General features: G+C 45.7%; 1 protein-coding gene across 1 annotated transcript in view; it reads right to left on the bottom strand.

The window, feature by feature from the left end:
- The window catches only part of LOC140358774 (uncharacterized), a 42,292-nt gene extending 30,149 nt beyond the window's left edge, over positions 1-12,143 (bottom strand). Inside the window, exons 1-5 of the mRNA XM_072443823.1 lie at positions 12,038-12,143; positions 10,024-10,123; positions 4,013-4,407; positions 2,854-3,046; positions 1,626-1,843 (exon numbers count right to left, since the gene is read on the bottom strand). Of these exons, the coding sequence (XP_072299924.1) occupies positions 1,626-1,843; positions 2,854-3,046; positions 4,013-4,407; positions 10,024-10,102 (885 nt within the window). The 5' untranslated portion in view covers positions 10,103-10,123; positions 12,038-12,143. The remainder of the gene's footprint in view (positions 1-1,625; positions 1,844-2,853; positions 3,047-4,012; positions 4,408-10,023; positions 10,124-12,037) is intronic.
- Positions 12,144-12,879: the final 736 nt, after the last annotated feature.

Genomic DNA, 12,879 nt, shown 5'->3' with positions numbered 1-12,879 from the left:
TTCACCTCATGTTTTCACCTCATGTTTTCACCTCATGTTTTCACTTCATGTTTTCACCTCATGTTTTCACTTCATGTTTTCACCTCATGTTTTCACCTCATGTTTTCACCTCATGTTTTCACTTCATGTTTTCACCTCATGTTTTCACTTCATGTTTTCACTTCATGTTTTCACTTCATGTTTTCACTTCATGTTTTCACCTCATGTTTTCACTTCATGTTTTCACTTCATGTTTTCACTTCATGTTTTCACCTCATGTTTTCACCTCATGTTTTCACCTCATGTTTTCACCTCATGTTTTCACTTCATGTTTTCACCTCATGTTTTCACTTCATGTTTTCACCTCATGTTTTCAGCTCATGTTTTCACCTCATGTTTTCACCTCATGTTTTCACTTCATGTTTTCACCTCATGTTTTCACTTCATGTTTTCACCTCATGTTTTCAGCTCATGTTTTCACCTCATGGTTTCACCTCATGTTTTCACCTCATGTTTTCACCTCATGTTTTCACCTCATGTTTTCACTTCATGTTTTCACCTCATGTTTTCACCTCATGTTTTCACCTCATGTTTTCACTTCATGTTTTCACCTCATGTTTTCACCTCATGTTTTCACCTCATGTTTTCACTTCATGTTTTCATCTCATGTTTTCACTTCATGTTTTCACCTCATGTTTCCTCCACTTGCACGTTGCGTGCCAGAGCACTTCCTTCACCTGCCTCACCCCTAAATGAAATGGCTGAAATGAAAGTATTTCTCGCTCATTGTGATCAGGAATGAAGCTCAGCTGCTTTTTGTTGTTTTTATACACACCTTATTCACTAGCAAGGACCACAACCCCAGCTAAGATGCAAAGAGTTTATTAGTATACCAGAAACATGAACAACACAAATGTACAGAAATGTATGCAGTTTTGGGGCTTCTGGCGATGAGGGCTTCAGGCTCTTGGGCCTCGAGACCCCCAAAGGAAGCTTAACAGAGGCAAGTGCCAATTGGTGGACTGGAGGCTGCAGAGGTTATGGTGGCTGTAAACCTTGAAGGCGATGGAGAACCTGTGTTCCATGATTTAATGAGGCGGTCAACGACTCCTTGACTGGGTCCAGATGTAGCAGCACCAATGCGGAGAAAATGTCCGGTAGGAAATGAGACCTTGATCGGTATTGAATAGCGAGTCCTGAGGAGAGGCGCTGCATGACAACCAGTACAAGAAGTCCTGGAAGATTGCAAAGGAGCTCAAAACAGAGTTTAGTTTGAACAATTCGATCGAGGTTGAACTAAAACTGTGGTCTTGAGGGGAAGACTAGGCGTCGGTTGAAGGTCCTTGATTCCGGGGTGAGGAGAACAGGGCAAACTCTGAGCGGCGGAGGAAACCAAAGAAGGCAAAAAGGAACATGCCAATGCAAGCTTTTGATGACCATTGTTGTTTGGTCTCTTCGCAGAACGGCGAGGGGATCGCCGTGCCTAAGAGCAGCCTAAAAGATCTTGATGCCGCTCGTGTAGGCTTTAAGTACCGGTAAATTGAGATTGGTAGTCGAAGGTGAATGGGAAGTAATAGGTTAGGGAGAGTAGGTCGAACGTTGGAAAGGAAGATTGAATTTAATTATGGAAGGAACGGAAGCTGTACCAGGTGGTCTAGTAGGAGGAGGAGGTCAGCCAGAGCGGGGCTCAGGTGTGGAAGGTGGTAGTTGAGAATGGAGGAACTGGGGTCGAAGACAGTTCTGCCTCGGGAATCAATGTTCTGATTGTATTTGTCGATAGTGTTGATGACTACAGGGTCATCGGACTGGATAGCCATGAACATGAATGGCCCGACAGGAGGGCGGCTATCCTGATGGGATCGATCTAAAACAAGGCAGCCGAAGACATGCAGACTTTCAGATGAAGTGGAGAAACTCGTCAAGCCCGGGGGAGAACCACTTGCCTTAAAGGCGCAATGGACGATTTTCGGCAATTTGAGAACTCAGGCGGAAGTGCGCATGTGCACTCCCCCGTGCGGACTGATACAACACACACGTGCGTTTGTTTATAAGCGCGACGGAGCGCATCGCATCGCTCCCGTAGATTTCTGTCCACTTCTGCGTCAGCTCGAACTGTCTTTCTCCGTCTTCATTTTGCCCCGTACACTGAGGGAACTATATTATGATAGATCCGTGCGCTTAGGCACGCGGAAACGTGGGGACGAACCGCACGCGGCTGCAGGTGAGCGATAGGTGTGTTTTATGATTGATACGTGGCAGGACTAATGATTTATCCACGCCACGAGGAAATATGATAAAAGATTTGCTGATAAAAATCGTCCATTCCACCTTTAAAGTAACCCCCAGAACCGGCTGATGGAACGGCATATCGAAGTGGAGCAGCGAATCACAATGCTGTTGAGTGATGGACAGAAGACGCTGGGGTTGGGAGGTGGGAGATGATGGGTTTGCCCCTGGGGGATGATCTGCATGGCCAAGTTGAGATGACCAAAGAGACAAGAGCTGCTGTTTGGAGCATGAGGAGAAGTTCCTGAGAAGAGAGCTCTGATTTAACTTCAGGTTGGTACCTGAGAACTATCAGAACATGGAAGGACCTGTAGCTCTGAAGGGGGCATCCCGGTGCCCGGCGGCGTCAACACTGGAAAGTTCCACGGTGAAGGAGAGATCCGACTCTCTCGGACGGACAGGCGAACTTGCTTTAATTACAGCAAGACTCTCAAGCTGGGACCACTCGGGATGAGAACCAGTGCTTCAAGACGGATGAAGAACAGTTCGGAACGCGGTGGAGTGTGTGGCCAGCTAGAAGCTGATATGGGATTTAATTTAAATCCTGGAAGCTCGGGACTTGAAGGGAAGTGGAACGTGGAGTGGAACCTGGCAACGCGGTGCTCGAGGAGAAAGTAATTGAACTTGGTGACGCGGTGCCCGAGGAGAAGTGACTGGAACCTGGCAACGCGGTGCTCAAGGAGAAATTAATGGAACCTGGCGACGCCGTGCTCAGGGAGAAGAGAAGGGGATCTGGCAGCCCGGTGCCCGGGGCGAAATAGTAAGACTTGGTGACCCGTTGCTGAAGGAGAAAGAGTGGGGCCTGGCAACATGTTGCCCGAGGGGAGAGGAAGGAGAGAACAGGGGAGAGATAGAGGGAAAGGAAGGAGAGACGAGAGAGAAGGAAGGAAGGAGGGAGAGAGAAAGATGGAGGGAGAGGAATGAGGAGCAAGACCTATGTTTAATAGGTGTAATATATCAATTTAAAAAAATGATTTATTTATTTTATTCTTTATATTATATAATGCATGTTTTTTTATTTTTTTATTTAACCTGTCCTCCAAGGAGCACCTTAAGAGGTAGAGTTAATAATGAATTAAAATGAGTGATCAAACCTGGCAATGAGGTGCATAGGAAGTGAGCAAAATGGTAGATCCTGAATATATGGAATTAGGACATGCAACTTGGTGCCTAGTGAGAGTTGTACATAGCTCTGAAGATGTGCTTTGTGGGAGAAATGGAAAAGATGGAAAGAAATGGAAAAATGTGACAATATTTTTATTTAGAGTTAACATTACACTTTTAAAGAGCGAAACAAGTTCCACAGAAATCCATAATTATGACTTTTAAACTGATAATCAGAGTGCATTATGGGCCGACCATCGCACCAGGTTTATATTCATCATCAAATACACAGCGCTGCGGGTGAAGCTCTGCTCAGCCTCTTCTCAGCCTCTGCTCAGCCTCTGCTCAGCCTCTTATCAGCCTCTCTGCACAGCCTCTGCTCAGCCTCTGCACAGCCTCTGATCAGCCTCTGATCAATCTCTGCTCAGCCTCTGCTCAGCATCTGCTCAGTCTCTGCTCAGTCTCCTCTCAGCCTCAGAATCATGTGGAAGGAAAAGGTACATTTAAAAATGAGAGCCTCATGTGGACTCAAGAACTCACAATTCATATTTGTATTTTTCCAAAAACTTGATTTAATGATTGTACTAACGCATACATCTGTTACTGCAGAATGTGACATGTACATGTGATTTAACTTAGGTCAGTAAAAGCCAGCTCCCTGGGCGGGCTGTGGTTTGATGAGGTTGATGATCTTGATTCGATTGGGGTCCCACACGCAGTTCTCCTCCAGTCCGCTCGACACCATCCCGCAGTTGGGGGGCACCCACGCTGTGTCGAACCCTTTGTTGTGCCAGGTCTTCTGATCAGGGTGGTTCTGGCGGTTGATTACAATCACTTTCCCAACGTCGGCCTGGACCCTGATGACCACTCTGTCATGTTCAGGGTGACCGATGGGGTAGCGGCTGGCCTTCTGCAGGTCCCGGCTCAGGTACACCCCGGGGCCCAGCATCCCGATTGTGGACTGATTAAAACGGTTGGCGCGCTTTATGGCCATAGCACTGGCACTGCTGGTGCCGTGGTACATGATGTATTTCTTGCCTAAAACACAGAAATTCACACATTCACCAGATCAAACGGGGTCCAGCATGTGCAAGTGACATTTCATTATTGTTTAATCTCTTTATTGTATTATGATGAAATGGATTGCATTGTTTTATGCTGTTTGTCCATTTATGTATTTATGTCTCTTAGAGCTAAAGTCTAGTACAAAGCCTCTTGTTTTCTTTGACTAAAGCTCCTGTTCCTGTCAAATAAAATAAGATATTTTTGGACCTTCCTCTCCTTGAACCGACACCTTAACGTGGTGTTTGAGCGCCCGAATGAACCCGGGAGCTATGTTGTGGGGGGCTTCAAGTCAAGGGTCTCCCAAAGCAAATAGGTCCTAGGTGACGGGTCAGACAAAGATCGGTTCAGAAGCCCATTATGATGACAAAAAGAACAAGGCCGTTTACGTCGCCCGGATCGGCGTCACCGGGGCCCCATCCTGGAGCCAGGCCTGGGATGGGTGCTCCATGGCGAGCGCCTGGTGGCCGGGTCTTACCTCACGGGGCCCGGCCGGGCACAGCCCGAAAGAGCGACGTGGGGGCCCCCTCCCGTGGGCCCACCACCTGCAGGAGGATCCATAAGGGGCCGGTGCAGAGAGATCTGGGCGGCAGTCGACGGCAGGGGCCTCGGCGACCAGATCTCCAGACACAGAGACTAACTCTGGGGACATGGAATGTCACCTTGCTGGGGGGGAAAGAGCCTGAGCTTGTGCGGGAGGTTGAGCGATACCGACTAGATATAGTCGGCCTCACCTCCACGCACAGTTTGGGCTCTGGAACCCATCTCCTCGAGAGGGGCTGGACGCTCCACTTCTCTTGTGTTGCCGGGCAGAGGCGGCGGGCTGGTGTGGGCTTATAGACCCTCAGCTCAGCCGCCACGTGAGTTCACCCCGGTGGACGAGAGTGTCGCGTCCCTAAGCCTTCGGGTGGGGGACAGGTCTCTCACTGTTGTGGCGGCCTACGGGCCGAACAGCAGTGCAGAGTACCCGGCCTTCTTGTAGTCCTTGGGAGGGGTACTGGACAGTGCACCGACCGGGGACTCCGTTGTCCTACTGGGGGACTTCAACGCCCACTTGGGCAATGACAGTGACACCTGGAGAGGGGTGATCGGGAAGAACGGCTTCCCTGATCTGAACCCGAGCGGTGTTCAGTTATTGGACTTCTGTGCTAGCCACGGATTGTCCATAACGAACACCATGTTCAAGCACAAGGGTGTCCATCAGTGCACGTGGCACCAGGACACCATAGGCCGGAGGTCAATGATCGACTTTGTTGTCGTGTCATCTGACCTCCGGCCGCGTGTCTTGGACACTCGGGTGAAGAGAGGGGCAGAGTTGTCAACCGATCACCACCTGGTTGTGAGTTGGATCCACTGGCGGAGGAGGAAGCCGGACAGACTTTGCAGACCCAAGCGCATTGTGAGGGTCTGTTGGGAACGTCTAGTGGAGCCCTCTGTCAGTAGGGTATTCAACTCGCACCTCCGGGAGAGCTTCTCCCATGTCCCGGGGGAGGTTGGGGACATTGAGTCCGAGTGGACCATGTTCTCCGACTCCATTGTTGATGCGGCTGCTCGGAGCTGTGGTCGCTAGGTCTCTGGTGCCTGTCGTGGCGGCAACCCCCGAACCCGGTGGTGGACACCGGAAGTAAGGGATGCCGTCAGACTGAAGAAGGAGGCCTATCAGGCCACTCTGGCTTGTAAGTCTCCTGAGGTCATCGACAGGTATCGGCAGGCCAAGCGAGCCGTGGCTCGTGCTGTCGCAGAGGCAAAAACCCAGGCCTGGGAGGAGTTCGGGGAGGCCATGGAGGAGGACTATCGGTCGGCACCAAAGAAATTCTGGCAAACCGTCCGGCGCCTCAGGAGGGGGAAGTAGTGCCTCACCAACACCGTTTACGGTGCGGGTGGAGGCCTGCTGACCTCGACTGGGTATGTTGTCGGACGGTGGAAGGAATACTTTGAGGATCTCCTTAATCCCTCAGTCACGTCTTCCGAAGAGGAAGTAGAAACCGGGGACTCGGAGGCTGGCTCATCCATCACCCAAGCTGAAGTCACTGAGGTTGTTCGCAAACTCCTCGGTGGCAGGGCTCCGGGGGTGGATGAGATCCGCCCTGAGTACCTAAAGCATCTGGATGTTGTAGGACTGTCTTGGCTGACACGTCCCTGCAACATCGCGTGGCGGTCGGGGACCGTGCCTCTGGACTGGCAGACCTGGGTGGTGGTCTCTCTGTTCAAGAAGGGGGACCAAAGGGTGTGTTCCAACTACAGAGGGATCACACTCCTCAGCCTCCCGGGTAAGGTCTATTCCAAGGTACTGGAGAGGAGAATCCGACCGATAGTCGAACCTCGGATTCAGGAGGAGCGGAGTAGTTTTCATCCTGGTCGTGGAACACTGGACCAACTCTATACTCTCCATCAGGTGCTCGAGGGTTCATGGGAGTTTGCCCAACCAGTCCACATGTGCTTTGTGGATCTGGAGAAGGCTTTCGACCGTGTCTCTCGGGGTGTCCTTTGGGGGGTGCTCCGGGAGTACGGGGTCCGGGGCCCTTTGCTCAGGGCTGTCCGGTCCCTGTATGACCGGAGCAGGAGCTGTGTTCGCATTGCCGGCAGTAAGTCAGACCTGTTACCAGTGCATGTTGGACTCCGCCAGGGCTGCCCTTTGTCACCGGTTCTGTTCATAATTTTTATGGACAGAATTTCTAGGCGCAGTCAGGGGTCGGAGGGTGTCCGGTTTGGGGACCACAGGATTCCATCTCTGCTGTTTGCAGACGATGTTGTCCTGATGGCTCCATCAAACCCGGACCCGCAGCATGCACTGGGACGGTTTGCAGCCGAGTGTGAAGCGGCTGGGATGAGAATCAGCACCTCCAAATCCGAGGCCATGGTTCTCGACCGGAAAAAGGTGGCTTGCCCTCTCCGGGTGGGTGGGGAGTCCTTGCCCCAAGTGGAGGAGTTCAAGTATCTCGGGGTCTTGTTCACGAGTTAGGGAAGGATGGAGCGTGAGATCGACAGGCGGATCGGTGCAGCGGCTGCAGTGATGCAGTCGCTGCATCGGACTGTTGTGGTAAAGAGGGAGCTGAGCCGAAAGGCAAAGCTCTCAATTTACCGGTCGGTCTACATTCCTACCCTCACCTATGGTCATGAGCTTTGGATAGTGACCGAAAGAACAAGATCGCGGATACAAGCGGTCGAAATGAGTTTCCTCCGCCGGGTGGCTGGGCGCTCCCTTAGAGATAAGGTGAGGAGCTCGGCCACACGAGGGGAGCTCGGAGTAGAGCCGCTGCTCCTCCACGTCGAGAGGAGCCAGCTGAGGTGGCTTGGGCATCTGTTCCGGATGCCTCCTGGGCGCCACCCTCGGGAGGTGTTTCAGGCATGTCCCACCGGGAAGAGGCCCCGGGGAAGACCCAGGACACGCTGGATAGACTATGTCTCTCGGCTGGCCTGGGAACACCTCGGGATCCCCCCGGAGGAGTTGGAGGAATTGCCTGGGGAGAGGGAAGTCTGGGAGTCCCTGCTCAGACTGCTGCCCCCGCGACCCGGCCCCAGATAAAGCGGCAGAAGATGGATGGATGGCTGGACCCTCAAGAAAATTGACATTGTCATCCTACACTCCTGAATATCAGTACAAGCCACAGCTGCCCTGAGGTTTGCTGCCATGTCATGGACACAAAGTGCAGGGCTGAGCTGGCCAAATTTTGGTTGTGGCAAAAGTGACTCAGGATCTCTAGAGAAGTGGCACATTTATTCATCAGCATTTACATGTTTGTGTATGAAATGATAAATGCACATATGTAAAGGGGGGTGCGGGGGTCCTCCCCCAAGAAAATTGAAGAAAAAAATCACATGTTCTGCTGTAACATTAGATGTACTATTTGTGCACATTATTTAGGCTACATGGCTTGATTTTGACAGTAACTACGGTGTATGAGTTTTAAGAGCCCCCAGATTGAGTTTATGGCACTGAGCGAGGACTGGGGCTCCAGATATAGTGACTATAAACTATAGAAACTATAACCTATAGTGACCATAACCTATAGTGACCATAACCTATAGAGACTATAACCTATAGTGACTATAACCTATAGTGACTATAACCTATAGAGACTATAACCTATAGTGACTATAACCTATAGTGACCATAACCTATAGTGACTATAACCTATAGTGACTATAACCTATAGAGACTATAACCTATAGTGACCATAACCTATAGAGACTATAACCTATAGTGACTATAACCTATAGTGACCATAACCTATAGTGACCATAACCTATAGTGACTATAACCTATAGAGACTATAACCTATAGTGACTATAACCTATAGTGACCATAACCTATAGTGACCATAACCTATAGAGACTATAACCTATAGTGACTATAACCTATAGTGACTATAACCTATAGAGACTATAACCTATAGTGACCATAACCTATAGAGACTATAACCTATAGTGACCATAACCTATAGTGACCATAACCTATAGTGACCATAACCTATAGTGACTATAACCTATAGTGACCATAACCTATAGTGACTATAACCTATAGAGACTATAACCTATAGTGACTATAACCTATAGTGACCATAACCTATAGTGACCATAACCTATAGAGACTATAACCTATAGTGACTATAACCTATAGTGACTATAACCTATAGTGACTATAACCTATAGAGACTATAACCTATAGTGACTATAACCTATAGTGACTATAACCTATAGTGACCATAACCTATAGTGACTATAACCTATAGTGACTATAACCTATAGAGACTATAACCTATAGTGACTATAACCTATAGTGACTATAACCTATAGAGACTATAACCTATAGTGACCATAACCTATAGAGACTATAACCTATAGTGACTATAACCTATAGTGACTATAACCTATAGAGACTATAACCTATAGTGACCATAACCTATAGAGACTATAACCTATAGTGACTATAACCTATAGTGACTATAACCTATAGAGACTATAACCTATAGTGACTATAACCTATAGTGACTATAACCTATAGTGACCATAACCTATAGTGACTATAACCTATAGTGACTATAACCTATAGTGACCATAACCTATAGTGACCATAACCTATAGTGACCATAACCTATAGAGACTATAACCTATAGTGACTATAACCTATAGTGACTATAACCTATAGTGACTATAACCTATAGAGACTATAACCTATAGTGACCATAACCTATAGAGACTATAACCTATAGTGACTATAACCTATAGTGACCATAACCTATAGTGACCATAACCTATAGTGACTATAACCTATAGAGACTATAACCTATAGTGACTATAACCTATAGTGACTATAACCTATAGTGACCATAACCTATAGTGACTATAACCTATAGTGACTATAACCTATAGTGACCATAACCTATAGAGACTATAACCTATAGAGACTATAACCTATAGTGACTATAACCTATAGTGACCATAACCTATAGTGACCATAACCTATAGTGACCATAACCTATAGTGACTATAACCTATAGTGACCATAACCTATAGTGACCATAACCTATAGTGACTATAACCTATAGTGACTATAACCTATAGAGACTATAACCTATAGCGTTACATTACCTGTGACAGGAGCCTCAGACCCCAGTCGCACGGCTCCAAATGGCAGGCCACCATCATCCTCAGCCCAACGATAAGACATGATCTGTCACTGCTCAGGCACCTGCAAACACAAAGAAAATAGTTAACGCTGACAGCGCCTTAAATACAGAAGAATACAGAAAAAACAGATTGAGTTCCTCCATCCACCTCACAAATCACATACAAAACTTCCTCGAGCATATTTTTGCCAAAGCTTAAAATTCTCCATGTTTCCAAAGTCCGTTCACCTTCATCTGACACATTTTCGCCTTAAATTGTGGACCTCACTTTGCCTGAATTCCCCTCGCCAGTCTGGACCTCTGCTATAGAAGAAGAGCCTGGTCTCTGTGTTTCTGGCTCTAGAGTTTATCTGCAAAGGCACGTCCATCCTGGTTCAGGCCTGGTTCAATCCTGGTTCAGTCTTTCAAAAGTCATAGCCAGTAAGAAAGAATTTCAGCTTTTTTGTACATTCAGTTTGAACAGACATTTAGCCAATATCATCAAGAAAATGCATCATACTGGGTTTGTACATTAATGGTTTGGTGAAATATGATAGAGCACCGTCTGTGTAGCAGGCAATTTTATGTTCTGTCCCATCACTTGAGAAACCATTTTTCCCTCCTATTTTCTATTGGGCCAATGGTTCTGGGTACAAAGTAAACAGTCTTGTCCCTCTTTCTAAAGTCAGTGGGTCTGTCAGGTGACCTTTCATTTTGATTCTTGATGTTGGGCCAGATGTCAATTTGTATTTTTATTTCAATTTTCACTCTTTGGTCGTGTTCTGTGTTTTATGGTTATTCCTTTTCTTCTTTTGTTAAACAACACTCTTGTTTATTGGTTTAGGGCGTTACAAAATTACAATTAATTTCATTCAATTGCAGCAGACTGCACTGCTGTTTTAGCCTTATTTAATGCCCTCATTCCACAGGCAGAAGGTGTGTCGCCCTCTGCTGGTGCATGTGTTGTGTGCTCAGGAATGAGGTTATGCTGCAAATGCAAATGACAAAAAAATAAATGACAAAGAATCTCTTAATAATAAAACAATCGCCACATCAAAAGAAACATGAAATGTCACTGAATAAGTAATTTCATGGTTTTCTAAATCAAAATAAAACATGGGAAAAGGACAATATATATATATATATACAATTGATTTTTTTGTGTACATTTACAAATCTGTTTTACCATTTCCATACAGAAATCAGGGTCTAATAGACTGGAAACAGGTCGTGAAATACTACAGGGGCGTAAATAACTTCATAATATAAATAAATAAATAAATACAAACAATCAACTGCTTTTGAAAGAAATCTCTGGACATCAATCTTTGCCGTAATAATCTTAAGGAGAAAAGTTCTTAAAACTAAATACAACGATGTCTCAGTGTCGTCTTTGTACTGCAATGATGAGGAAAAGTACTAACACTTTATACTCACTACACGTATTCCTGTAGTATTAAAATATTGGCAGCAGCGCGTACAACACCTGTGCTTTCGTGTGTTTGAATAAGTTTTGAATAATTAAATTTGAACATGAACGTTTTACTCTTTTAATAGAGCAAATGATGAGTTCACCTGTTTTGTCACTATTTTATATGTATTTTCAATTAAAGTCAATGAAAAGGATCATTTGATCCAGAAAAGGGGAAGGATATTTGGATTGCACAATAATGTATTCTAGTCATTTGCAAAATCACCAGATTTTTTATATTTTTAAATAGTAGCCGTGTTTTAGAAAATTAACCAACTTAACTAAAAGCACATCTACATCTGCAGGAAAGAAATTCATCTTTTCAGGCAGAAACATGAAAATAAAGTAACTCATCAAATCGTCTGACGGCCGGCGCCTAAAAGAGGGAGTTCCCTTCAAACGAGACGGTTCAAATGTTAAAATGCTAAATTAAAGTGTGTCCACCGTTTACAATATGGAAATATGGATTTTAAACTACATGAGGACTTCCTTTAGGGAAATCCAACAAGTGAAAACATAAACTCACCTTTAGGACTCGTCTGGAAGTGTGTGTGGAAGAGAAGCATTCAAAGTCTGTCAGAGTCTTTGTTTCTCTTTACTGTAAAATCAAGCAGAGATCCTCCTCTTTGTGTGAGTCAGAGGCAGGATGTGAAGGACTTTTACTACAGTCAGTATATCAAAGCAGGTGTGTGTGTCCCGCCCTGTTCTATATGTATTTTATTCATCTTTAACATCAATTAATTCAAAAAAACACTGAAATACACAATATACAAAGTATTTTATTCATTGTTTTGTTGCTGCAGCTCAAAAACATGAAGAACTACATAGACCATGATCCTTTGCTCCATTTCAGAGCAAAACATGAAGAAATAACAATATGAAAGTAAAGATTCACAACAAATGTTTCTACAATGTCACAGTAAATGTATAACATGGTTTCCTCCTTTCACTTCATGTTTTCACTTCATGTTTTCACTTCATGTTTTCACCTCATGTTTTCACCTCATGTTTTCACCTCATGTTTTCACCTCATGTTTTCACCTCATGTTTTCACCTCATGTTTTCACTTCATGTTTTCACCTCATGTTTTCACTTCATGTTTTCACCTCATGTTTTCACTTCATGTTTTCACTTCATGTTTTCACCTCATGTTTTCACTTCATGTTTTCACCTCATGTTTTCACTTCATGTTTTCACCTCATGTTTTCACCTCATGTTTTCACTTCATGTTTTCACCTCATGTTTTCACCTCATGTTTTCACCTCATGTTTTCACCTCATGTTTTCACCTCATGTTTTCACTTCATGTTTTCACCTCATGTTTTCACCTCATGTTTTCACCTCATGTTTTCACCTCATGTTTTCACCT

Source organism: Eucyclogobius newberryi, unplaced genomic scaffold (genome assembly GCF_026437365.1).
Source record: "Eucyclogobius newberryi isolate DKJ021-1_F unplaced genomic scaffold, fEucNew1.0.hap1 SCAF_13, whole genome shotgun sequence".
NCBI lineage: Eukaryota > Metazoa > Chordata > Actinopteri > Gobiiformes > Gobiidae > Eucyclogobius > Eucyclogobius newberryi.
Note: the sequence above shows the minus strand (reverse complement) of the source record. Positions and strands in the feature narration are given on the sequence as shown.